The following is a 26,640-nucleotide window of genomic DNA, read 5'->3' as shown; positions in this document are numbered from 1 at the left end:
TAAAGCTTTTCATGGAAAATATTTTGTTTCATGAGTCTGAAAATTATCCTCTTGGGGGCCATGGAAACAGGATAACTGGGGAACAAGAACAGACAGTAGATATGGGGAGAATAATTTTATAGTAAAATTTTAATTTGGGGTCTTTATAAATTGGCACCTTGAGTTATTAAAACCTAAGGAATATCATGCTTTTAGCTTGGCTCAGAAAACCAATAACATAATTTAGAGTAATATAGGATTACGTTTCATTTTAGTTCAGCTAATCATAAATATTTTAACTCACACATATCCCCACATAAATTTGCATGACTTAGATGTCTTGGATGCTTGGGTATCTTATTAATTTAGTGTGTGCTGCCTCTTATCTTCTGGGGAAAAAAAAAGAAAGAAAAGAGAATATGACTGGCAAGCTAATTGTTTTCCACAGACCATCCTGTGACATGGTGTCTCCTTTGACTCTGCTGTCCATGAAATCTGAACCTGCTGAAGAAGTTGTCAACTTTTTCTGTCTGAGCAACTGTGGCTCTGGGTCTAAGGGGCATTGCTTAGGAGCCTGGCAGTCATTTCTGGTTATGTTTTGACATTTCTATTTAGCATGTATTAGCAACTAAAGTGAGAGAGTTCAGGCTTTAGATAGACATTTCTGTGACTTTTGTGTGTGGATTTCACTTCTTACTAGACATACAATCTTACAAACTTTTTAATTGACTTTCAGTTGTTTTTTTCTAAGCAATTGAAGTGACTGTGGAGTTATCATGAGGCTTTATTTGTTTTTGCTTCATTTTGATAGCAGGCCTCAGGGTGCTGGTCACGTCACATCAGCTCTTAGGTGTCTCGCCAGTGCACAGCATTGTAAGTTCCAGCTGGAGAGCAGGCTTGACTCCCATAAGACTTAGAGTCACAGCCGCTATCTACAGTCTCCAAATGTTCAGGCCAGTTGCTTTTCAGGAGAATTGCTCTGATTTCTACTTGAACACTTTAGGATATGTAAGAGAGTGGAAAGCTGATGGCAAGAAAGAATCTTTGTGCCTGGTTTTAGTGATGGACCAGTGGTCCGTCACTGTCAACTGGACCCTTTCTGCTTTTGTTTTTAACTACTTTTGAAATTTTCAGTATGGCTGCAGCATGAAATTTTCTGTCTTGCCTCTCTTTTATTTACCTAAACTTACAAGATAAATATTTTCTCACCTTATAAGCTCAGTAAAAATTTATTGAATATTATACCACTGAATAGTAGAAATTTCGTATGCTTACCCAGTTCCATTGTATATTGTTTCCACTTTTACATTATTATAAATAGGCTATTATAATAAAAAGTGTCTGCCATTTTACATGTTTTCTTAAAATAGACTCTGTATTTAATTATTAAAGAGGGTGTCATATAAATGCCCCAAAGTAATACCTGCTCTCAAAACAAAACAAAGCATACTCATTTACTCCACATTTGCTTCAGTTTTACTAGGAAAAAGAAAACTGAAACCTGACGACAATTTACTCTGGATTGTATTTCTAGTCAGAAGTAAAATCTATACCTCTGAGATTTTATCACTCCCTTCTATGAGAATATTGTTTTACAAAATCATTCAGGCAGCGAGTTTGGGTCTATTTTAATTAATTCTATCATGGTAACTGAGAACCTTCTAATTTTGTTGCCTTTGTTTAGTTTTTCTTAATTTATTCACTATGAGATTTGATATAATAGAAAACTAAAAATAAACATCTAATTTACTTTAGTGTACGCACAGCTACTTTATATGAAAAATCTTCTGAATCAGTTTGAGCTGTTTTATTCAGTTAAAATCTCTTTTCTTCCAAAATTTATCCTTACCAACATTATGCTTATGAAACTTAACAGTAGCAACAACGGTTTGTTTTTGTTAACTCAAATTTCCCTCCTCACATAGTTGTTTTACAGGCACCATGTAGGTATTTTCTTGAAGTTTATATTTCCTATTTTTTAAAGGTTTTATGTATGTGAATCTCTGTGTGTGGGTTTGTGCACAAGAAAGTGCAAGTGTCCACAGAATCCAGCAAAGGACGCTGGGTCCCTTTGAGTTGAAGTTAGAGGTGAACGTGAGCTGCCAGTTACAGGTGCAAGAAATCAAGCTTAGTTTCTCTGTAAGAACAGTATGTGCTCTTTTCTGCTGAGCCATCTCTTCTGCCCCATGCTGTCTTTAAAATGATATCATTTTAGATGGTTTACTCATAAGCAATTTGTCACTAAGGTTCCAACATGGATTGTAACTTTCTGGCTTGCATTTCACTTTTGCGAATGGAGACATGGCACAATTTCTCAAATATTAGAAGTATTAACAATTTCTAATTAGAACAAATACATCTCTACAAAATATGTGTGGTAGTACTATTAGTTTAAATTTATTACAATGTAAATTATTCAAAGTAATTTAATAAAATAATGTAATGATTTTGGCAATATCTGCCATTTATACCGGCTGTTAAATATTAGATTCTTAAATATTAGCTCATGATCACGACAAAAGAACAGAGTGGGTATTTCAACATGATGAAAATTCAGATAAGTAGAGCACCCTAAATGCATTATAAGAGTAATTTTTTTTAAAAAGAAACATTTTCTTTAAAAAAAGAAATACTGTCCTTAGCCATTACTTGTGTTTTCATTGTTAAAGTCTATTTGAATAATGGTGAAAAATATTTAAAACATTAAAATTCTCTTATATTTCAAACAGAAATAAAAATTGGTTATTGTTATCCATATTTAGTATTGGAACTAATGTTTATCTTTGCTAAACAAAGTTCTGGTGCAGATGGCAATGACTGAAGCAGCCTAAATACTTTTAGGGCTTGATATCTGCTGACTGAGCAATAAGATGTGCAAGTAATAACCTGTCAGTCACACAGGACTATGTAAAACCTTTGCCCTTGCAAACTGCTGGGTTTAGAGGAGGTCGTAATCTCATTCTCTTCGAAATAGCAAGAATGTCTTTGGGGCTGTTTGCTTTAAATAGTACTATTAAATACAACTTGGGTCTTTTTTATTTTAAATACTGTAAGTCTAAAATACTTTGTGAAAAGCTACTTTAAGCATTTGGAGTGCAAAGAGAAAGACACAGTTTTATATTATAATTTGATCAATAAATTTGCCTTTAATGTTTATCTTGTGGCTTCATTTTATACCTCATAAATACAGATATCTGAAAAGAGATTATAAATCTGTGCATGTAAAGAGAATGCTTCCATTGTTGTCTTTTCTAATTTGCATACCAATGATTTTCTTCTGCAGAATCCTGAAAATGCCACAAGCCAGCCACCTTCTAGCCAGCAAGTTGTAGAGGTGGCGATCCCTCACGTAGGGAAGCTTATGGTTGAGTCAAAGGAGGGAGGGTATGATGACGAGGTACCTTGACTGGAGTGTTCTGCACCGTTTGCACCCACTCTGTGCTGATGTGTACAGATACCTTAGGCATCACTCAGGCATGCCTGCACCCACCTACTTAAAGTCTGTCTGTTGCTACATAACATAAAGCTTTACATCCTATGCTGTGAAACCTTGCCAGTTACTAACAGAACTTGGGAATTAAATATGAGCATTAGAGAATAGATGAAAAGAATGATTGTATGTTTCTAAATCTGTGTTATGCAGAAATAACTTCAGTTTACTCGCAGGGTGACAGATTGCAGTAATATTCACTTAGTTGTATAATAAACATTTTGTATTTAAAAATAATTGATATTTTCCTAGCCTGCTTTACTTGTATAATTTCTTTTATACTTTGCACATCATTGCTCACCACCACAACAGAAAGCCCTACATAACATATCGCAAGATAGGTAATTGATGTTTTTGCTGCTCTAGACTCGTCTGTATCAGCAAATATGATGGCTGGTGGACATCACTGAGTGCCTAGAATGTTTTTTGTCTCATGGCACCTCCCTCTTCCAATTTGTCTTCTGATTATCTGTCTACTTAGTTGTCCCAACAACCTTCAGGCATTTTTGTTTCTTATAACAAAGTTCTCTTTAATCCAATGGAAATTGAGATGTTTAGTTCATCGGATTATTGTCATTCCTTTTTTGAATTTTTTCCCTTGAAACTCTTAAAATGGTTTTGTTCTGTATTTTGAGAGAGGACAGTTTTTGAATAGTGGTAGTAGAGATATGGAGGTGGGTGTGATTTAAGGGAAGAGAGATTTGTTGGATACCACAGCTTTTTAGTGTTTGTATCATGGAAAAGAATTGGATGTGTGCTAAATATTTTTTCTAAATATCATTTTTCCTCCAAAATGTATTCCTGAGTTTCAGTTACAACTATTTAAGAATAAATCATCAAACTTTTAAGTGTTTTGAAGCATTGGTATCACTGTGCCTGTATGAGAAATTATATCTACTAAAGGACTAGATTTAAAAGCCAGTAACTGGCACAAGGACTTGCATAAGCAGGCAATGAACCCTAGGGAAATTGCAACCCTTCATGTATAATCCAGAATCAAACTATGAGGAAGTTTGGGCAAGTTTGAGGTAATGACCTTAGTCTCTAAATTTCAGTAAGAACTTTATAGCACGTTAACTTCAGAGGTATTTTAAATGCAAGCAGCCAAGAATGAATCATTTTGATAACAACAGTACTTAAGTATTGCATATAATACTAATAGCACTATGTCACATTGTTCCATGTTTGCTTTTGAAAATTATCCAAACTGACACAATTTAATAAAGGTACTAGTTTATTATAATGCACCTACTTGCTTGTTTTCAGTGTGAGCTAATTGTGGCATTTATGAAAGAATTGTCATCACTCACTAATCACCAACTGGTGGGAAAGCCTGTTGCTGCCAGAGTTTTATGTTTTGATGTACTTTTTTTTTTTTTGACATCCTTGCTTAGCAGTGCATGTGCCTTGAGACCTTTTAAGATAAGCTATATAGAGGGCAGATATACAGGTTGTACAGTTATACAGAGGTGCTTAGTCCAGGAGCAGGAGAGGGATCCAATGGAGTTTTTCAGTGGCTCACCCATCCTTGAGCAAAAGCTTTTGCTTTTTCCTAAACAGTTCCTTTGGAGAAGAATTCATTTTTCTCATTTGTCCAGAAGGGGGTGCCTGTTTACAATTCTCAACTTTCAAAAGGATGCCTTTTTACAGCTCGTACAAAGGCATCTTACTAGCCAGCTGAGCCGCTGTACAGATGAATGATCCTTTACTGTACACCAGAAAACATTTGCTTTCTTATAAATGCATCATTTGACTTGCCACAGTAGAGAACAAAGGGCTTTTAAGTTGCATGTAAATAATTCATTTCACTTTGTTTTAGATTTTTGTTTGTTACTGTTAACCATTCAGAAATTCTTACTTTCAATTTCTATGCCAGATCATGATGACACCCAGTATGCAAGGTATTATCATGGCGATAGGTAAATCCAGGAGTGTGTATGACAGGTGTGGCCCTGAAGCAGGGTTCTTTAAGGTACTATTAACATTTTCATATTTTCAAGAAATGTAGTGTTTTACAGCATCCTGTTTCTTTAAACAAATTTCTGTTTTCCTTCTGAAGCATGACAATCTGGTGGTGTTCTGGGAGCTGCTTGTGTGTAAGATTCCAAGATTCTTTCTCTTTTTGAATGCAGATAATTCAAGAAAATCGAAACATTTTACCTGAATTTTATTTGTTGTTAGTAATTTAATCAAGAGATTAAGGATATTGAAGAGCAGTAACAGGGACTGTATAATTGCTTCTGATAATAACTTATTTCTTCCTTTGAGTTTAGATCATGGGTCAGTCAGTTTTAAAATGTTTCCTTTAAGTTTTCTATTTGATACTAAATCGATTTTCTAATGGTTTCTAAAAATAATTCATTTATTATTTTTAGTTTCTTGTTATCAACTGGTGAATTTTTAATATTTTAGTCAACTCAAGAAGCAGGAGGGCATAGAATTGACTCCCTTTCACCATCTCACACCTTCCCCCTTAAGTATGTCAGCTTGCCAAAATTTTTAGGTTTTTTTGTTTGTTTAGCGGTTTTTTTTTTTCTTTTTTTTTTTTGGAAAGATGAGAACACCATTTGTGGTGTGTTAATTTTTTACAATTTACCAAAGATTCTCTCTCTGTGTGTATTTCCCTTTCCTCTGTCTTAGGGCTATTTAAAAAGGGTCACTATTAAGACTGTCAGTTTCATTAGGATGGTAGCGATGTAGTTCTTTAATTTTAGCACTAGGGAGGCAGAGGCAAGTGGATCTCTAAATTTATGGCCATCCTTGTTTACAAAGCAAATTTTGGGACATCCAGGGCTGTTACAGAAAGAAACCCTGTCTCAAAAAAAAAAAAAAAGTCAGCATCTAATCCTTTTTGACATTAACATTCTCAAACTGTCCCTTTATTTTCTGAATTTTGAATTTTGTCATCACTTCCTCTGTTCTTCGGAAGCCACACCCGCCTGCTAGCTTTCTTCAGCCCTGTGTAAGGGACAAAAGCAGGCCACTTATTTGCCTTCTCAATAAGTACTTTTGAATTTGTTGGAATTAAACAATTTTATGGATATTTGTTAGACTTTTTGAATATCCAACTTGAAGTGTTAAATTGTAAACCTTTTATCAAACTAGTCAGTCCCAGGACAAATTTATTGGTCTCTTAAGACCTCATGCAAAAAGGTTAAAAAATCTTCTACAAGAATAGGAAGGAAGAGGGCATTCAAATGCCTTCTGCATTTGCAGTAGTGTTGCTGCCTGTGCTCTTTACAGTTGCCCTAAGTTGCAGATGGTGTTTCCATCCCATCCTTTCTTAGGGTTTCTATTGCTGGGAAGAGACACCATGAGCAACTCTCATAAAGGAAACATTTCACTAGGGTGGCTGGCTTACAGTTTCAGAGGTTCAGTCCATTATCGTCATGTCAGGGAGCATGGCAGCATGCAGGTGGACATGGTGCTGGAGTACTAGCTGAGAGCCCTACATCTTTCAGGCAACAGGAAATCAGCTGACTGTCCTACAAAAGAGACCTCAAAGCCTGCCTGCACACTTCCTCCAACAAGGCCACATCTCCTAATAGTGCCACTTCCTTTGGGGGCCATTTTCTTTCAACCACCACATCTCCCTTTTGTCCTTCATTTCCCCTTAATTGCCTCCACACATGTATTTAATTTTTTGTTATAGTTTTCTGTATTTGTCATTGGCTCCTCTCTCTTCTAGTTACTAGAGTCGTCTTTTTTTAAATCAATTTTACATATGTCTTTTTATTATTCCTTTATGTGTCTATGTCTATGTTTTTAGCTTACATTTCTTCCTTGCACCACTTTCATTCAGTGCCCACAGAGGTCATAAGAGGGCATCAGTAATGCCGACGGCTGAGGGAGGGCTTGTGCCAAGCCGAGCTGGCCAAGCCAAGCTGGTGGCAGGCAGCCGAGCCAGGGGATGGGGCGTGCAGGGTGGTTCTAAAACCAAACGCTGGGCACCAGATAATGCGCGAAACAATCCCACACCAGTTTGGATTTAAAGGGGTATTTATTTTAGGGGTAAAACTTACAAAACACCAACAGTCAGGAAAGGAGTCTAATCGCTGGAGCAAGAGCCAGAATCAGGAGCCAGAACCAAGAGAGTGAGCCAAGGCTTGCCCCTCTTTTTTAATGAGAAATCGACCACACCCCAGTGGGCTGGTATTTGGGCGGCTATTGGCTGAAGGAGCAGAAGGCGCTCCGCAGCACATCAGATTCTCCTGGAACTGGAGTTACAGATGGCTGTGAGCTATCATGTAGGTTCTGGGACTTGAACTCAGGTCCTCTAGAAGAACAAACAGTGATTTTAACCACTCAGCCAACTACAGCCATGATGTTACCAATTTTGTTTCTCAGAAAAATCTTTTTATAGTTTAAATTTTCAACTTGGATTGCATTTTTATTATTCGTGCATAGCTCATTGCTTTGAAATCTATTATTATTATTACCTTGAACATTTATATCATGTATTTTTTGTATTTTTCTATTTATTTCCTCCACCTCTTAAATAATCAGAATTTGATGTACAATGAAAAATACAGGCTATAAAGCAAATGAGAAGCTAGTTTTTGGAACAGCGACTAATTGAATAGACTGTTAGATATTTTGTACCTCTTAGGAAGCTGGAGAGAAGGCTTAGCAGATAAGAACACTACCTTCTCTTCCAAAAGACCTGAATTAATTCCCTGTATCCACATGGTGGCTCACAACCATCTGTAATGGGATCTGGTGCCCTCCCAAGGAAGAGACTTGGTTAGTCGTCCTCATCAACTTAGACCATGAAACCCAATATGGACAAGTTCAACAGAACCACCATATAAAGGCTGCCCATGTATGCTTCAGCATTGCCAGGGCATAAATTTCATTTTCCATTCAGTGTCTAATAAATATAAACACCCATATAAATGTTATACTTGGTAGTCTGCTGAATCCAATATTTGGAAGAATTTTCAAGATGCGCTACAGAAAACTGGCAGTTTGAAGACTCACTAGTGGCAGTTAACACAAGGCTCATGGCCTTTATTAGCAGTTAGAATCCTCTTCAGGTGTCTCCTGCCTGGAGTCCTCTCCACTGCACCCTGATAATGCTCACCAGTTCTGTGTCCAAACCTCACTTATAAGGATAGCTGGAGGCTACCAGGATGGAAACAGAGTATTGGCATATGATGACTGCTCCCATCTTCCCCTATTCTGTGAATAATATAGAGGATATTTTATTCTTTTCAATGACTAATTTATGAAGGTGTTAAAAATGGGAATGGCGTTTTTCTCTGTATCTTGAACATTACCAAGAAAACCTTTAAAGTTGAATTTATAGAAAATTTTGATTACCTGTATGTAGTGTGAAAGAGTTAGTAGGCAGGCAGATGGGACTAAGATGTTCTGCCTGGTTCCTTCTCAAGTTGACCTTTTGTGATAGGGTTGATTTCCATTTTAAGTAGAAAAATCCCTAAGTGAAATGGTTTAGAGATAATATTTCCAAGAAAGGCAGATTAAAATTATTTCAATGAGAAAAACTAAAATAAAAAAGATAGAAAATAAAGGGCGATTGTAAAAGTCTGGTTATTATAAGTTATGTACAGACTGGGGGAGTAGCTTGTATTTTCTTTGAAAGGCATAGAAATTCTCTTTTGGAAACTATTATCTGCACCTATAACAGTAGTATCTCCAGGGTTTTATGACATGAACTTCTGTATTATGGAACATTGTTCTTGATGGGGCATCATTGCTCCACAGTAATTATTGCAAGTTGATAATTATGTAGTTACTCCCTTTTACACCTTAGTACCCATTACTAGTGCTGCTTCTTTGTTTACTTTGTATATGTAAAATGTATTTATTTTAACTTATAAGAATGCTTAAAAGTACAGTGGCAGTAAGTTACCCCATGTCACCCCAATCAGACTCAGAAGTAGAACTCCTGAGGTGCTCCTGTATCACCTCTATGCTCCTTCCTGTAGGCCCCACTACCAAATGCATCTATTGCCTCCTGACGTTAGTCTTGGTGTTAGTGTTGTGTTCTGCCTGTGTACTTCAAACCCTTTGCTCCTGGCTCTTTTCAGTGTGTCCGCATTTAAAACATGTTTAGAATTCTATGTCGTTGAGTGTGCTTGTAGTTTGTAGGGTGTCGTATATGTAGACACATTGGTATTCCATAGTATGGCTGTACCATTATCTGTGTTTCCGTTCTACTCTTGATTGATATAACAATTTATAAGGCATGCCCTTTAGCCCAGTGGATATAGTTTTAGTAGTTATGGATTGACGTATTCCTGAATGAATCTTTTTTTTTCTAGTGGGGAAGCAAACATTAACAATTGAAATTTGTATGATGAAGAAAATAAGTGAATAAAGATTACTTACATACAGTAAAGATCAGAAGTAGTATCTAGAATGCTTCTTAGAGAAAGTGACATTTGAACAATACCCACATCCAAAAGGGAACTATGAATGGTTTCTCTCACTTGCTGTTTCACTTGGCACATGAACTTCAGCTGGCAAATGGCCAGCTGTTTGCTCTGTCTCTTTCTGGGTAGATAGGTACATTCACTTAAACTTACTCATATGTTTATAAGTTTTTCTATAATGTACTCAACATTTATAACTTAAAGCAGGGTTTTACATTGTTTCTTCCTTATTTTCCCATAGTATAATGGGAAGTTATTCATGCCACATATCATACATTCATCACATGATTTTTTGTTTTTTTTTCCATTAGAATTAAAGAAAGGCACTTAAACATTTTCTTAGTCAACACCATACCTGAAAATGCAAGTATGTGTCCAGCTGTGACACACTAGGAGCCCATGGGAGCAGGATCTCAGCATTCTTAGAATTCACTCCTGTTGTAGTTTAAGAAGTTGATACTTGCAAGGTCTCAGGTTTTAAATCCAAGTTTTCTCACTTAATTCTGCAACTGTGGACCTTATATTAAATTATCAGAGCCAGTGTTTTCATTGAGACATCTTAAAAAATTAAGTGACGTAACCCATTTAAGAGAATCCATTAGGTAATATCTGTCACAAAAAGTTTAATTGAAATTGTTAGTTATCGAAGGCTATGACTGAGAGCTTTGTTGCTGGATATTAGGGTCACGTCTAGTTGTGAACATCAGTCTATCACTAAATACTTACACAAATATAGTTGAGTAGAATTGCGAAGTCAAAATGCCTGCAAATTTTAAATGTTCTTCAGCACCTGGCATGCTCCTTCACATACGGTTTTTAGCTTGTTTACAATTGTCTGATGATCGAGCATTACAAAGCTCAATCCCTGATTAAAATATATTTGAGCATCAGTACATTTGAAGAAATATCTTCCCTGCTGGTATTTGTGATAACTGTCTTTTTTTTTTTTTTTTTTGATTTATTGAGACAGGGTTTCTCTACATAAAAGCCCTACTAGCTGTCCCATAACTCACTTTGTAGACCAGACTGGCCTTGAACGCACAGAGATTTGCTTTCCTTGCCTCTGTAGTGCTGGAATTAAAGGTGTGTGATATCATGCCTAGCGACTTTGTCCAATTTTTTATATTGTAGGAATTATTATTTGTTCATGTTAAGTGAGATAAGATAATTTATTCAATAGTTTGCCAGTTGTACTTTGCTGTTTAAAAATTTGTATTTTATACTCTTTTTGGGAATGAATTTTAATAAGTCACTTTTTTCATAGATCTAAGAAATCTGTAATTACACAAACCATTAATTCTTCACCTTCCATGTTTTTAACTATAATTCAGATTATAGGATTTTAATTTTCTTCAAATAGGAAAAGTTCTAAAACTTCCAAAACAATTTTGTAATACATCTTTTATTTTATACTGACTTAAAATGCCATTTTATAATATAATAGTTTGTGTCTCTGCATTTTATTGCCGTACTTTAAAGCAATGAACATGTCACCTCATGCATCATTGATGTAGCTGACATTTTATAGAATAATATTTGCTAATTTTTGTGGTTTTTTTAATGAAATATTTGATGAAACTTTTTAGTTTTATGATTTTTAGAATTAATTGCTACACTTTCCTTGGACCCTTAAAGAATCTAAATGGTATTTATGTTCATGTGTTAATTTAGGATGAAATTGGAAGTTATGTTTGATACTTAGGTTATTTTAAAAAGGAACCAGATATGACTTTTCAATATGTCATCTTTTTGTATCACATTTAATAAGGTTTCATAATTTTGCTTGATATTTATCTTTTTACATTGTTCTTATATGCATAAATGTTTTAATACAAAGTGGTACTTGCAAGTTATGATGAATACAATATATCTATGCTTTCATATAAATTTTCAATATGGTCTCTTGATTATGTCATTAAACTGATCCCAAATAAATAGTTCATTACTTCCATTATGTATTTATTTCATATCCAGTTTTATCATGTTGAATATAAACTTTCGTGTATATTCTTGTTTTATTTTTAATGTTTTCTTGCATAGAATTTACTGACTAACCTTTTAAGTGTTGTATGACATAAGTAAAATATTTCAATAAATGTTTATAGCTATTTTTCCTCTGAAATAAAGCAACATAGATTATAGGATTACTTGAGGAAGTTATGCATAAAAAGAAAGTAAAGGGAATGAACTAATAAACCATTTTTAATTGAATGAATTTTTTGTAATATGTCTTGCATGCAATGCAAAGTATTTTTATAATTAGCAGAGTTAGAATTTAGATATAAACAGGAAATCAATGACTATTTTGAAAATTTTATTTATGTGGACTTCATGTGATCAGTATAGCAGTATTTGATATGTTAGTCTACACATATTTATAGGTATATATCTTTTTGGTTGTGCTTGTATGCTGAAAGATATATTAATATTTTGTTATTCTCAATTTTAAAGTATTTTATGGTTAAAGGAACATGTGATACTACGGCATGTATAATAATCATTACTTTTATATGAATCATTAATTTCAATGTAATAAAATTTGAATACTGTTGTTGTAAAGAAGTCTTCATTTTGAGGTGACTAGAACTCCGGGGCCTTAGTGTGACTGCTAGTGAAGCAACTGTAGTAGTGTTACTGCCTCAAAGAGCCTGGGTGCTTCTGGAGAAGGGTCTCATTCTCCTTGGGAAGGGAGTCTAATGCGGCAGGTGCACCATGGTGGAGAACCCCAAAACCTGAATCTTACAATGTGAATCACATCAAAGTGAGGCACACTGTTTGACCACTTCTGTGTGCAGAAACAAAGAGATTTATAAGATAGCGGGATAAAGAAGTTCCTATGTAGCTAATTTTTTAGAATTTTAAAGTATGGGCTATGGGGACTCATATATACCAACTTACTTACCCATTAAAAGTTAAAAACAAACATTTAAATACAGCTATAATTGTGGAGAACTTTAAATTATAATTGATCAAAAAGCCTTTGCTCTTGTTTTCTTTTCTAGGCAATTAAATTGGAGTATTCAAGACTGGTTAAGTTGGCTCAAGAAGATACCCCACCAGAAACAGATTACCGTTTACATCATATCCTGGTCTATTTTATCCAGAACCAAGCCCCAAAGAAAATCATTGAGAAAACATTACTCGAACAATTTGGAGATAGAAATTTGAGTTTTGATGAAAGGTAATATAACAACATAAAACATCTAATTCACATGCTCATACTTTTATTATTGTTCTGGTTTTGGTCTTGCTTTGCTAATCACAAGTGTAAGTTATATATATGTACAAAAATACAATAAGTATAACATAAAACTCATCTTCCATTAATTTCAGTATTTGCTTTGCCATTTCTTTAAATTTTCTAGCTATGCCCTTTTAAAGTTTGAGTTAAAAGTAATTTGGATAATTACAAATTATGAATAAAAAAAGTAACTCTTCTGTAAAAGAAAAATGTGATTTTTCCATGTCTGTACTGTGCAGATTTTGGGTCAGGTAATTTTGTCATCATGCTTTCATGATTCATCAGATGTAGCAAAAGCTCTAAGCACACTGTGCGAAGCCAACAGTGCTCTCATCTTAGGAAAACCTCTTCCCATAGCTGCTGGAAGCTGGAAGGTGACAATCGTTGGAGAGAAATGCCTAGTCATTGAAAATTCTTTGCTATAAAAGAAGATTGAAAATAGTTAATTTTGTTCATCCACAACTAATTGTCAGAATGTCTCGTGTTATTATTAATCTGTTTTCTAGTTAAACTGAATTTCATTTAAAAGAAATAGGCCCCAGGTACAAAGGTTCAAGTTAATATTTTTTTTTATTTTATTTTGAGACACTATATAATCCAGGTTGCCTTTTGGAACTTACTTGTAGTCCAGGCTAGCCTCACATGTACAGAGATCTTCCTGACTCTGACTCCTTAGTGCGGGAATTAAAGGCGTGTACCACCACATCTGGCTCTTTTTTAATTCTTAAAAAAAATATCATTTGTGTTTGTATGTGCATTGGCAGGAGGGGGGAGGAGAGAGACATGCCTGCCATTGTGTATGTGTGGAGGTCAGAGGACACTGGGCAGTTGTAAAGGGGGATGAACCCTGCTTAGGTCAAACTGTTGAGCTACCACACTGACACTCATGGAGATTTTGTTGTTGTGTGTTTGGTAGTTTGGCTTTATGCAACATACTTTTATAGTTTTTCTGGATTTTGTTTTTGATTTAGAAATGTATTTCTTATATTTGAAGGTGTCACAACATAATGAAAGTTGCCCAAGCCAAACTGGAAATGATCAAACCTGAAGAAGTAAACTTGGAGGAATATGAGGTAGCGTGCTTTGAAAATACTGCCCTCTAGTTGCCCTCACTGATCTCAGCATAACACAGACTGGGTGTTTGTAGCATGAGTTCTAGTTCTTAAAAATGAAAACCCAGAGTCGGATATTAGGGGGTGAAAGCTGAGAGATCAGAGAAGCAGAGCAGTCTTACCTCTGCTTGTTCTTACCTCTGCGAAACCCTCTTATCAAATGGGGGTATCCTTCTCTCCAAGTCTTCAGACTGAATGACCTGAGCTCCTGTCTCCTGCCTTATATTCCCCTCTCCACTCAGCCATATCCCTTCCTGTCTCCACTTCCCTAGTGTTGGGATTAAAGACCTGTAACTCGAAAAATACTGGAATTAAAGGTGTGAGCCACTACCATTTGGTTCTGTTTCTATTTTAGACTGGATCAATCTTGTGTACTCCAGAGTGGCCTTGAACTCACAGAGATTCCTTAGCCTCTTCCCTGAGTGCTGGGTTTAAAGATGTGTGCTACCACTTCCTGGCCTCTATGGCTGACTAGTAGCTGGTTCCACACTCTGATCTCACGCAAGCTTTCTTTGTTATAGTGCAAACAAAATATCACCACAGACTTGTATAGATGATAAATAAAAGTTAAAATTTTAAATTCGTAGAATTAATTAATAACAATTCTTCAGTAAATAATTTTAGATGACTTTGGTACAGTTGCTTATAGACCAAAATGTTTTAAAGAAAATCTTTGTTTTTTATGTTCACATGCCATGTTCTTGTATTATATCAACTAGTTTTCAATTAGTTTTATAGAGAATTTTTCTAGTTTAAAACATTTAATATGTCACATTAATGTTGAAAGGGCAAGGATTTATGAAAAGCGCACTAGACATTCTTCCACACAAGACAGGTATAGTGACTGACTTAATGCTCCTCCGACCTCTATACGTACACCTTGGCAGACATGTCTTTCTCGTCTCCCTGCCAGCACACACACAGACACAAATACATTTTTTTTTTAAAGAATTAAAAAGAGCCAGAAGTGGTGGTGCATGCTCTTAGTCCCAGGCCGTCTTACTACTGGTGTGGACATGAGCACTTGAGGCACAGAGATGGGCGATGAACTGCCTGAAGGTGTCAGTTGTAGGAGTTGATGGTGCTTGGCCAGCATACCCATCCTGCATTCTTAGATGCCATTCTATCTACACAGACTGCTGTAGTTTCTACTTTCCCATTACTTCATCATACATGTTAGATGTTAGACAGTCTTTTTTTTGTTTGTTTTTTGTTTTGTTTTTTGAGACAGGGTTTTACTGTGTAGCTTTGGAGCCTGTCCTGGCACTAGCTCTATAGACCAGACTGACCTCGCGCTCACAGAGATCCACCAGCCTCTGCCTCCTGAGTGCTGGGATTAAAGCTGTGCATCACCACAGCCCGGCTAGATACTCATTTTAGTCATTTTATGTCATCTCAGTTGGGTATGCTGAGACATTGTTGTCTGAGAGTATGCACACACACACGTCAACACGTCATGGCTTATGAGATTTTTGTGAGGACAAAATCCTTGATTAACATTATTTTGAATATATATTTTAATTGACCCAGTTCAAACTTCTAGTATTTATGCTTTTTAAATTAACACTATTTTAAAATCTATATTAAAATTACTTTTATGTATATCTTTCATTAATCTCTATTCTTATTTACAAACTTATTTCTATTACATTTTTTTAATTAGAAGATAAGACAATGGTTTCATTATACCGTTTCACTGTGTGTTCACTTTGTGGACTCCCATTTGGTCTCCACATACCCTTTCTGGTCCTGGCCTTACATGTTTGGGTTTTTCCTGTTTTGCCCTGACTGGGATCCCACTATGTCCACCATGCTCACATCAAGCCCTTGTATTCCTCTCCCTGACTCTGAATTTTTTATTTAAAAGATTGATTTATAAGCCGGGCGGTGGTGGCGCACGCCTTTAATCCCAGCACTTGGGAGGCAGAGGCAGGCGGATCTCTGAGTTTGAGACCAACCTGGTCTACAAGAGCTAGTTCCAGGACAGGCTCCAAAACCACAGTGAAACCCTGTCTCGAAAAACAAAAACAAAAGATTTATTTATGTATATGGGTATTTGTCTGCATGTTTGTCTGTACCCAGAAGAGGACATCAGATTGCAGGGGATTATAGTTACAGTTTCGAGCTGCCATGTGGGTGCTGGGAACTGAATGCAGGACCTCTGGAAGAGCAGCTAGTGCTCTTAACCACTGAGCCATCTCTCCAGCTCCGTTTCACTTCCCTTCCCAAATAGCCCTAATATGTTCACTCTGTTGTATGTACATGTACACAACTATGTTTCCACATGTATTTAATATATATATCATTTGCATATTTAAGTGTAAATTTTGATTATGAGAAAAAGATGCTATTTTGTCTTTCCTGGGTTCTGCTTAATTTGTTTAAAATGATGATTCTCAGTTCCATCTAGTTCCTCACAGATGTCAGAATTTCCTCATTTATGACTGAATAAAAGCAGATGCATGTATGCTACCCATTCTTAGCCATCGGTTAATAAGCACCTAGGCTTAGTCAATATTTTCAGTCTTGTGAGTAGCACAGCAGAAAACGTGGAGGGCAGATGTCTCTGAGTGTGCTAACTCATATCCCTTGGGTATGCTACTCAGAGTGGCAAGGCTGGGTATCACAGTAGCTTTATACATTTTCTGGGGAAGCTCAATACTGATGTCCTTAACAGCTGCCTATTTTATAGTCCAGCAACAGTGTGAGTATTCCTTTATTCTTGCATCCTTCCCATTACTCCCTGCTATATGAACTTAATTACCTTATATTTAATAGGTAATCACTCATTATAGCAACAGAGAAAGTACACATCTTTTAAGAACATTTTTTCATCTACTAAACAGTGTCAAAAATAAAAAGCTTAAAAATATTGCAAATGTTTAAGGTTGTGAATGATGAAAAATTTACTTTTGTGGCCAGAAAAAATATATTAATATAATAAAGTAAACAAGACTGAAAAAGAAGAAACATAGTTATCTTTATTTGCACATTTTTATGTAGATACTAAAATAACAATACAGATTCAAAAACTATAGCTTTGAAACAGAAATTTTGCTACCTACTGACTTTTATCTCATGTTCTAGTAACAATTAAAAATAGGTGTATTTTTAAAATAGCATTGTTTCTAGTAGCACAAAACTGTGAAGCACCTAAAATTAAATTTAGAAAGATAAGTACATAAAATCTGGGAAGAAAATTATAAAACTTATTTGGAGACAATAGAAACTGAAAAATGCACATAAGGTATTTCAAATATTAGATATTGGAAATGTGTTGATTTTTCTTTAACATAGTACAGACCAAATATAATTCCTATGAAAAATTTGAGTAGTTTATTTTTATGGAGCCTAATAATATGATTACTTTATGGAGCCTAATTAATATGATAGAAAGCAATGTAACCAGACACCCTAAAAAGGACTAAAGCGTTTACTTTGCTAGAAATCAGGACAAAGCCTTCATAAAACCTTTGGAATAATATCCCGTATGAGTATGTATCCCAGAAATAGCAAGCAAGTCTTTGATTGGTTGGAATGCTTTTATTAGTAACTCTGAGGAATGAAATTGATATCATCTCCATCTCTAAAGTCCACTTCAACTGAGAAAGTTGTATTAAGCTGTCTAAAAGTCAAAGTGAACAGAAAGTCAAAGAAAGTTATTTACCTGTAAGCGAAATGTATTGAGCAGAGAGTTGTGACCAGAACATACAGTCCGGAGCCAGTGATATTTTAGAGTATGTTTCCCGTGCCCATGACTTTGTTATATGTTAACTGTTGATCTCTTCTCCCATGCTCATGGGGCTTGCTTTTTAAGTGTTTTGATTCTGCAGTCCTTTTCTCAGGTTACTTTGAAAGATCGGATCACTATATTTTTGTTCTGAAACATCATGTTCTTTTTTACTGAAGTCTTAATTGTATAGGTACTTAAATGGCACATTGTTTAGCTTCTACACAACTCTTGCTTTTGTTTGGTCTCAGTACAGAATAAATCAGCAAACATTGACCCACATGCCTCTAGCTCAGCGTTCATGCTGGCAAGTGCTCACACTACAGTCCTGGCCGTTACTGACACACCGTCTGCCTCATCAGCAAAGGCTCCTTCCTTTTCGGGAGACTTTGCTGGTGGAGATCTAAGGCAGCTCCAGAGTGGGTAACATATCTGTGGAACTGTATCAGTTTGTGAACACCAGCTAATAGTATCAAATCAAAATTCTGTTTCTAGTAAAGGACAATGTAGAGAACATTTCTCCTCTCTTTTGCTCATCATGACATACCCAGAAAAGATTTACAGTTTTTGTCAGAACTTCCTTTTAGATGAACCCTATTACTGAATGTTTTGTTTTTTGAACTATTATTTATTAAACTTTTTAAAAACTGCTTTTTTTGGCACTGAGTATCCATGCCCTACTATTGTGTTTGAGGAAGAGACCTGGTCAGTTGCTCTCATCAACTTAGACCATGAAACCCAATATGTACAAGTTCAACAAAAACCGCCATATACTGTCTGCCCACGCATGCTTGAGCATTGCCAGTGCCTAAATTTCAAATTCATTATTGTGTTTTGGGAGTGGGGCTTTCTTTTCATCATATATCAGGTAAATAGAGTACTCAACAACACATTTAAAATTGCCCTAGATTTAATAATATTAAATAAGTGAACTATGACATTTATTTTCCTAAAATTCTGTATCAAGCAACAGGTTTGTGCTCTGGACAGAATTGTATGAATAAACCATTCCACTTTGTACTATTATAATAATTTATTAGTAAAAATTATGGTGAAGAGTGTTTTATGGGAAAATGGAAATTTGATTATCCTGCAATTTTATTATTTTTTATTTTATAATCTATATATTTTTTTTAGATGGAAGTTTTATAATTATATTTATGTACAGAAAACTAAGCAGTACATTTAACCCAGTTTAGTGGCGAGTTCTTTGGCCTTTGCCTTTTCCAGCTTGGCAATTCGAGCCACAGATTAGGACCCAGGACGTTGCCTCCCCAGTGGCGGCGGATCTCATCATATCTGTCGTTGTAATTGGTCCTAATAGCTTCCACCAGCTTTGCCAGAGCACCCTTGTCTTCCGAGTTAACCTGTGTGAAGGCAACAGTGGTGCACGTCTTCCTGTGGACCAGCCGTCCCAGCCTGGCCTTTCCCTTGATGATGCAGTAGAGGACCCCCATCTTGCGACACAGGGCAGGAAGGAAGACCACCAGCTCAATGGGGTCTACGTCGTGGGCAGTCACCACCAGCTGAGCCTTCTTGTTCTCTACCAAAGTGGTGACTGTATTGACGCCCGCTCTAAGGACAGGTGGTCTCTTAGTTGGGACATCCCCTTTGCCGGCAGCTTTCTTCTCAGCACGGGCCAGCAGCCTCTGCTTCTTTTCCTGCTTGGTCTCTGGCCTGTACTTGTGGGCAAGTTTAAGCAACTGGGTAGCTGTTTGCCGGTCCAGGGCCTAGGTGAACTGGTTAATGGCAGGAGGAACTTTGAGGCGCTTATAGAGGATGGCCCTCTGCCGCTGCAGCCTGATGTAGCGGGGCCATTTGACGAAGCGTGTGAGATCTCTCTTGGGCTGGATGTCCTGCCCAATGCCGAAGTTCTTAGGCCTCTTCTCAAACAAAGGATTCACCACCTTCTTCGCCTCCTGCTTCTTCACGACGGCGGGGGCCGGGGCCACCTTCTTCCCCTTGGCCTTCTTTCCCTTGGGCATCTTGCCGGGCTGGAGGAGAGAGCTATAATCTATATTCTTAATCTTCTGGTAATAGATATTTTTGTTGTTTAATTTCTCATCCATGACTAAATGCCTAAACTTCTTTACTTATTATTTTACTAAACAGTAGTGTGTACTACCTAAGTTATTATAATATTTTTTTATTTTCCCTCATTTGCATAGCTATCAGAACAGTGCATTGTTTTATGAACATTCTTACCTTAGTTTTACTTTTCATCTTTAATATGTTATATACAGGAGTGGCATAAAGATTATAAGAAATTCAGAGAAACAACTATGTATCTCATTATTGGGCTAGAAAATTTCCAGAGAGAAAGGTAAGACAGATGGACAAATATGGAAAAGGTTTGTTCTTGTTATTAATTCTTTTATGTGATTATCATCCAATGCAAATTTTGCAGCATACATTTTAATGTTTTAGTTTGGAACAATTTTAGATTACAGATTATTACAAATTTAATACAATGAGATCACGTTCCTCCATATAAAATATATTTTCTTTTTTTATACTATACTTTTTAATAAAACTTATCCAAAAGAGTTGACATTAATTTTTTTGTTTTTCTCAGTTTCTTTTTTAAATAATTTAATTAAAATTTGATCTTCAGTTTCACACATGAATACATTATATATTGACCACTCCTACCCTCTCCCATTTCTTCCCTATCCTTTCCAGCTACTTCCTACCAATTTCTCTCAAGCATTCATGTCTATTCTTTTTGTTTGTGGCTCATTGAATTGACCATGGTTGAGTTTAACCATAATTTCTTGTGACCATGGGTTTGGATTTGTCCATTGATGCCTAGTGGACTATAATTGAAAATTTTTATGAAACCCGTCCTTAAATTTTGGGGAGGAAAAGAGCTGATAGTCCAGCATGTATTACTGTTTAAATTTCCTAAAAACTATTGTGACGTTAGTGATTGTTATACTTCTTTTTCTTCTTGTTGATGTAAATCATAGGTAATACTTGTGTTTTTATCTGACCCCCCAGGTACCATAAAAAGAGCATCTGTGATAGAAAGATATTCAGTGATAGCATGCTATTTACTTTGTACAAGGCCCAAGGTTTAATTCTTTTGCACACTCACAAAGAAACAAGTTTGTCTGTAGAAACTTCTAAATAATACACACATTTTAAATTGAAGATAATTTGTAATGATTTCAATTTATATAGCTATGAAATTGTTATTTTAACTATTTTCATTTTTAATTGAAAAGTTTTCTTTTTTTAATATGTGTAACATGAAGGGTGGGACTTGTCGGGGTTTCTGTCCTGCCCAGTTCCCACAGCCGGCAAGTCCCAAAGAAAATCACACAGAGGTTTCCATAAGATTATAAACTGATTGGCCCATTAGCTCAGGCTTCTTATTAGCTCTTGTAGCTTATATTAACCCATATTTTTATCTATGTTAGCCACATGGCTCAGTACCTTTTTCATTGGGGCAGGTCACATCTTGCTTCTTTTGTGGTCTGGGCAGGATTGAGAGGAATGAGCTTCCTCCTTCCCAGAATTCTGTTCTCATATACTTCCTGCTGGCCAATCAGCGTTTATTTAAAACATGATTGGTAGAATATAGAAAATTCTCCTTCACCAAATATGATATATTGTTATTATGAATTCCCCTCCCCCACAATCTCCACACTTTCTCTCCCACCCAAATCCATGTCCTTATTTTATTAGAATATAAATAGCAATCTAAATAGAAACGTGTAAGTATTTTAACTATTAATAAAAAATACTTCTTTACTTGTCATTTCTCTTCTTTGATAGTTTGTACTCATTTCCCCATATATTTGTTTCTACCTTAGTAACAACTTATTAACTACTTATTTTTAATAAGCTGTTTTCTTTCCTTTTTAATTATTTTTTTATTTTTATTGAGCTCTACATTTTTCTCTGCTCCCCTCCCTGCCTTTCCCCTCCCCTTCAACCCTCCCCCAAGGTCCCCATGCTCCCAATTTACTCAGGAGATCTTGTCCTTTTTTTAATTATCATTTAGATTAGATCTATGTATGCTTTATTTTCAATGCATTGTCTTATGTTAGACAAGCAAAATGATAACTGACCTATTTTTTTTTGTGTGTGTGTTAATAAACTGTAGGAAGTTTATGATGTGCTTTTAATGGCAAGTTGCCATTTATTTTGAGAATGTAGCTGTTCAACCTGGTGTTACCAAGTGTGATTGACAAGTTTTCTATAACTATATATATGTACTCTGTGTGTGTGTGTATTCAGTTTCTTAGGAGTCTTGGCCACATTCTTCAAGCCACTTACTTGTGACTAGTACTTACTCTTCATAGTACAATGCTTGCCAAGTGCCTACAACTTATCTAGCCATAGATTCTTAGCCAAATAGTGGTGCCAGTTGAGTTTCTTCTTGTAGACAGATACTTCATTCCTATCAAAAAGTGATTAGTTATTCCCATAATGTGCCACTATTGCACCGATAGGCCTGGCTCGCCAGGTCAGTTGTTGTAGTTGTGCTGTCTTCAGCAATAGGGTCTTGCCAGCAATTTTGGGAATATAACCCAAGGCAGTCCAGCCTGTAATGTTTGAGGTTCTGTGGAAACCTCACTGGTCAACAATTCCAAAAGAAATAACTCATACCAGGAACTCAGTTTATTTATCCTCTTCTGGTGTCTAGTAGAGGCATTGTTGCCCTGTTCTAGGATAACACTTTGAAGAATCATGTGTGCGTATGTATGCATGTTTATTTGTATGTATGTATGTATGTATGTATGTATGTATGTATGTATGTATGAATGCTTGTATATATGGAAGCTGAGTAGTATACCTTTTTATGTCTTTTTCTAAAGATCTTGGTGTTATTTATCCCACCCCATTCTTGCTCCTCTGTTCTACCCTTTAGCTGTTTAACTCTTCCTAATTTGTCCCAGTAAATTCCCAAATTGTATGTTTCCTATTTTCTGCACACCCACCATCTCCTGTGAGCATTTTCTCTTTTATACTTTATATGTATACATAAAGAAAACATTACTTATATAGACATTGCTCAAGAAAAATGATATTTGTAAGTATAAAGAAAAATAATCTTTCCATAGGAAAATATTGTGTTAAACACATTGATTATTGTGCTTTCACATCAGTCTTAAATTTTGGTCATGAGTGGACAACATCAAAACCCCAATATACTAAAAACAACAGAAGGAACTATTGAATTTCAGCTGAGGCCTTTCTCCCGTTTTTTTTTTTTTTTTTTTTCTTGTTTTGTTCTACTTTTAAAATATGCCTCTTGCCTTTGGGTTTTGCTTTTGATGTTGATGAACTTGATGCATTGTAAATTTTAATGTTGTGGAGAATAGACATTTAAATATATACCTTGTGGGATGCCATTTTTCCTGATGGCCTATTGAGAACAAGGGACAGAAGCAATGACAGAGAGCTTTGTAGTCCTGTGAGCATGACAGAGATAACTCTCCAGGAGACAGCTTCAGACAATCTGCTCAACTTTATTCCAGAGTATAGGGAATATATAGGATTGGGGGACACTTGCTAGGGAATCACCTGGTTTGGATTAGACAGCACACTCCTATGATAAAGATCTTAGGACAAGTCTTAGTTATCATCCATGAAATCACGGTTCATTGTAATGTTCCTAGTGTAGTACTTAATTACCAAATGGGTAGCAGGGGGAAAGCTGCTTCAGAGAACTGTGTCCAGGGTCCCATCAAAGATAAGTCAGGCATCAAAGCCTAGAGACAGTCTCCAAGTAAGGTCAGATAGAGAACTGGGTGCCTTCAGTGGATGTGGGTGGGGGAATAGATAGGGTGGGGAAGGTGGAGAGCTCAGAGAGCTTGCCTCTGACTGCAACCTCTGGCCTCCCAGCATTTTATGATTGTAGATCGTTTTATAATTATGAAATACTAATATCATGTGTTTGTTTTAAGTTATATAGACTCCTTGCTGTTCCTTATCTGTGCTTATCAGAATAACAGAGAGCTCTTGTCAAAGGGTCCTTACAGAGGGCATGATGGAGAGTTGATTTCACATTACAGAAGGGAGTGTTTACTGGTGAGTGACCATAACGTGTTTGCATTGGCCCTCTGCTGGACACAGTCTCCAGTTCTCACATAAGTAATTGACTATAAATACTGTCAGGATAAGAATTGTAGTATATCTGTATGAAAATGGTTTTTTTTAATGAGAGATGATTGCTTTCATTGTATTTCCAAATTCCGCCTTTAGATTGCCACTTCCCTTTATTGCTGGATAATGAAGAATGATATTCTGTACAACAAACACTTTGTTTACTGAGGCATAAATCATGTTGAACTTTGTTTGCATAGTATCAAAATTTCATTGAACATGCTGACTATTATTTGTTGCTGGAGACTGGTAGTTTTTCCTCAAACATCTCAAGTTCTCTAAAATAGCATTTTCAATGCAGGTTTTTATAAGTCACTTTCAAAACATTTTACTCTACTTTATTGAATTTTACAGATGTAGAGCACTTACTTTATTGATACACACTGTATTAACTGGCCTTCCTGTTTGAAATCACAAATTCCCCTAAACTTGGACTACATTGATCTCACTATTGACTTTGGCATCTCTTCCATTTTACCAATACCTAGTAAATAACTATGTATTAATTGTTTTTATTCTTAAAAATAATGAATAAAGCCCTCTAGGTTTGTAATATGAATTAATTGTAAGAAAAGAAATTTTAAGTGGACTTTTGATTAAATGTTTTCTCTTAGAACTATTTGGTTTAGATTAATTTTAGTGTGAAGTATTGTCTTTGCAGTTTTTAGTGAAATTATGGGAAGATGTGAATTTATTTTTGTCTGTTACCTTTGTTATGTGCAGAGGTTTTCCTGACAACTTTTTTTTGTGTATGATATCATTATATCTGACGACTACTATTTCTGACTGCTGTCAGAACATATTTAGCATGTTGTCTTTAGTGCAGTGTCTTAACGGTAAAATATGTTCTCTTCTCTCATTCCATTAAGAAATTAAATGAACAAGCAGCAGAGATGTTCGAGTCGGGAGAGGACCGAGAAGTGAACAATGGCTTGATTATTATGAATGAGTTTATCGTTCCTTTCTTGCCCTTGTTGTTGGTGGATGAAATGGAAGAGAAAGACATCCTTGCTGTGGAAGATATGAGGAATCGATGGTGTTCGTACTTAGGGCAAGAGATGGAATGTAAGTTTGAACAGTGCGTGAGGCACCTGAGGTGGGATGTAGCAGCAGAAGATGCTGTTTTATTTTGGCATTGTTTCATGTTCTGTAGCACATCCATGCTCACACTGTTGCCATTTTCCTCCTTTACTAGCTAATATGTGCACATTTCTGTGCCATGAACTTTAAAAAAAAAAATATATCATATCCCCAAAATGGCAGTAATTTCATGCATTTTTAAATGAATCCTCTCCTATAACAAACCTATTGTAGGAAGTCCTTTAATTTTTCTTCGTGTTTAGGTAGATCTAATTATTTGTATTTGCAGCAAACCTTCAAGAAAAGCTGACGGATTTTCTGCCAAAACTGCTTGATTGTTCTACCGAGATTAAAAGTTTCCATGAGCCTCCAAAGTTACCTTCCTATTCCGCGCATGAACTCTGTGAGAGATTCGCCCGAATCATGTTGTCCCTCAGTCGTACTCCTGCTGATGGAAGATAAACTGCACAGAGTTCTCACACACTATAGAAACTCTTTTCTTACCCCATCTTCCTGTCACAGGACTTGCTTGCTGCTGCTAGAGTTTTTAACTTTTTATTTTAATAACTGCAAAAGACAAAACGACTATGCCGACCTTAACCAGACTGCAAACAATAAAGCCGAGAATCGCATGGCATTCAGACTTTGTTTTATCTGGAACCGATATATAATTACAAATCAATTAATTTCTTGTGGTAAAACTATGTTTTTGCCGCCTTCTATTGCAGTATTGCCTCTTCGTTTTCCTTATCAACAGCTTTCCATTTAGTCTGGAATTTCCAAGACTAAACCATTAAAGTGTTCAACACTGTGTATGATATATAATATTTGGTAGCTTGTAAATGAAATCAAAGAATAAAGTTTTATTTATGGCTACCTATGTGTTTGTAAGCAGGTATATGTATATTGGTGTGTATTTTAGATATATAAATGAATTTAGTTATAGGGTTGACATTGGGTGATGCATAAAACAATAGCCCTTTTATTTACTATAATGGTACCATATTGGAATTGTACTTAGTACTTAGCACTTCAGTGTGTCTATATGAACTGACTTCTTAGACCTAAATATGTTGTATTCAGTCACTGAAGTGAGTGACTGGGTTTTAAGTCTAGCTGCACTGAAACTTTTAACCTTTTCTTAGATTAAACGTTTGCTCCTTTATGTGTGTAAATAATATAACAAGATGACTATTTCAAGAGAAACCTGAAAAAAGTACTTGAATAAGGGCTATTGTGAAATTTAAAAAGAAAATGTGCACATATACACACATACATGCACATACATTTATTCTTCATAATGGAGGGCAATGTTTTTCATTATATAATTATTCTATTTTTGTAAATTATATACTACTTTAAATGAAAATGTCCTTTACTAATCAATGCTGTGAATGAAATTGATACTGTTCAGTGAGGAATTCTAAGAATCCTACCTTTTTATTTCCTCCGTTTTTTTTCACAAAAGGTAAAAGCTGTAGAATATTTTATAG

General features: G+C 35.8%; 1 protein-coding gene across 2 annotated transcripts in view; it reads left to right on the top strand.

The window, feature by feature from the left end:
• Usp25 (ubiquitin specific peptidase 25) overlaps positions 1–26,023 on the top strand; it is a 111,787-nt gene extending 85,764 nt beyond the window's left edge. Inside the window, exons 19-26 of one of the 2 annotated variants that reach the window (XM_057763624.1) lie at positions 3,263–3,376; positions 5,346–5,441; positions 12,870–13,048; positions 14,103–14,181; positions 20,194–20,273; positions 23,869–23,992; positions 24,937–25,132; positions 25,437–26,023. In XM_057763624.1, coding sequence (XP_057619607.1) covers positions 3,263–3,376; positions 5,346–5,441; positions 12,870–13,048; positions 14,103–14,181; positions 20,194–20,273; positions 23,869–23,992; positions 24,937–25,132; positions 25,437–25,609 — 1,041 coding nt within the window. In that variant the 3' untranslated portion in view covers positions 25,610–26,023. The remainder of the gene's footprint in view (positions 1–3,262; positions 3,377–5,345; positions 5,442–12,869; positions 13,049–14,102; positions 14,182–20,193; positions 20,274–23,868; positions 23,993–24,936; positions 25,133–25,436) is intronic. The other variant, XM_057763625.1, reaches the window with a different exon arrangement.
• Positions 26,024–26,640: the final 617 nt, after the last annotated feature.

Source organism: Chionomys nivalis, chromosome 3 (genome assembly GCF_950005125.1).
Source record: "Chionomys nivalis chromosome 3, mChiNiv1.1, whole genome shotgun sequence".
NCBI lineage: Eukaryota > Metazoa > Chordata > Mammalia > Rodentia > Cricetidae > Chionomys > Chionomys nivalis.
Note: the sequence above shows the minus strand (reverse complement) of the source record. Positions and strands in the feature narration are given on the sequence as shown.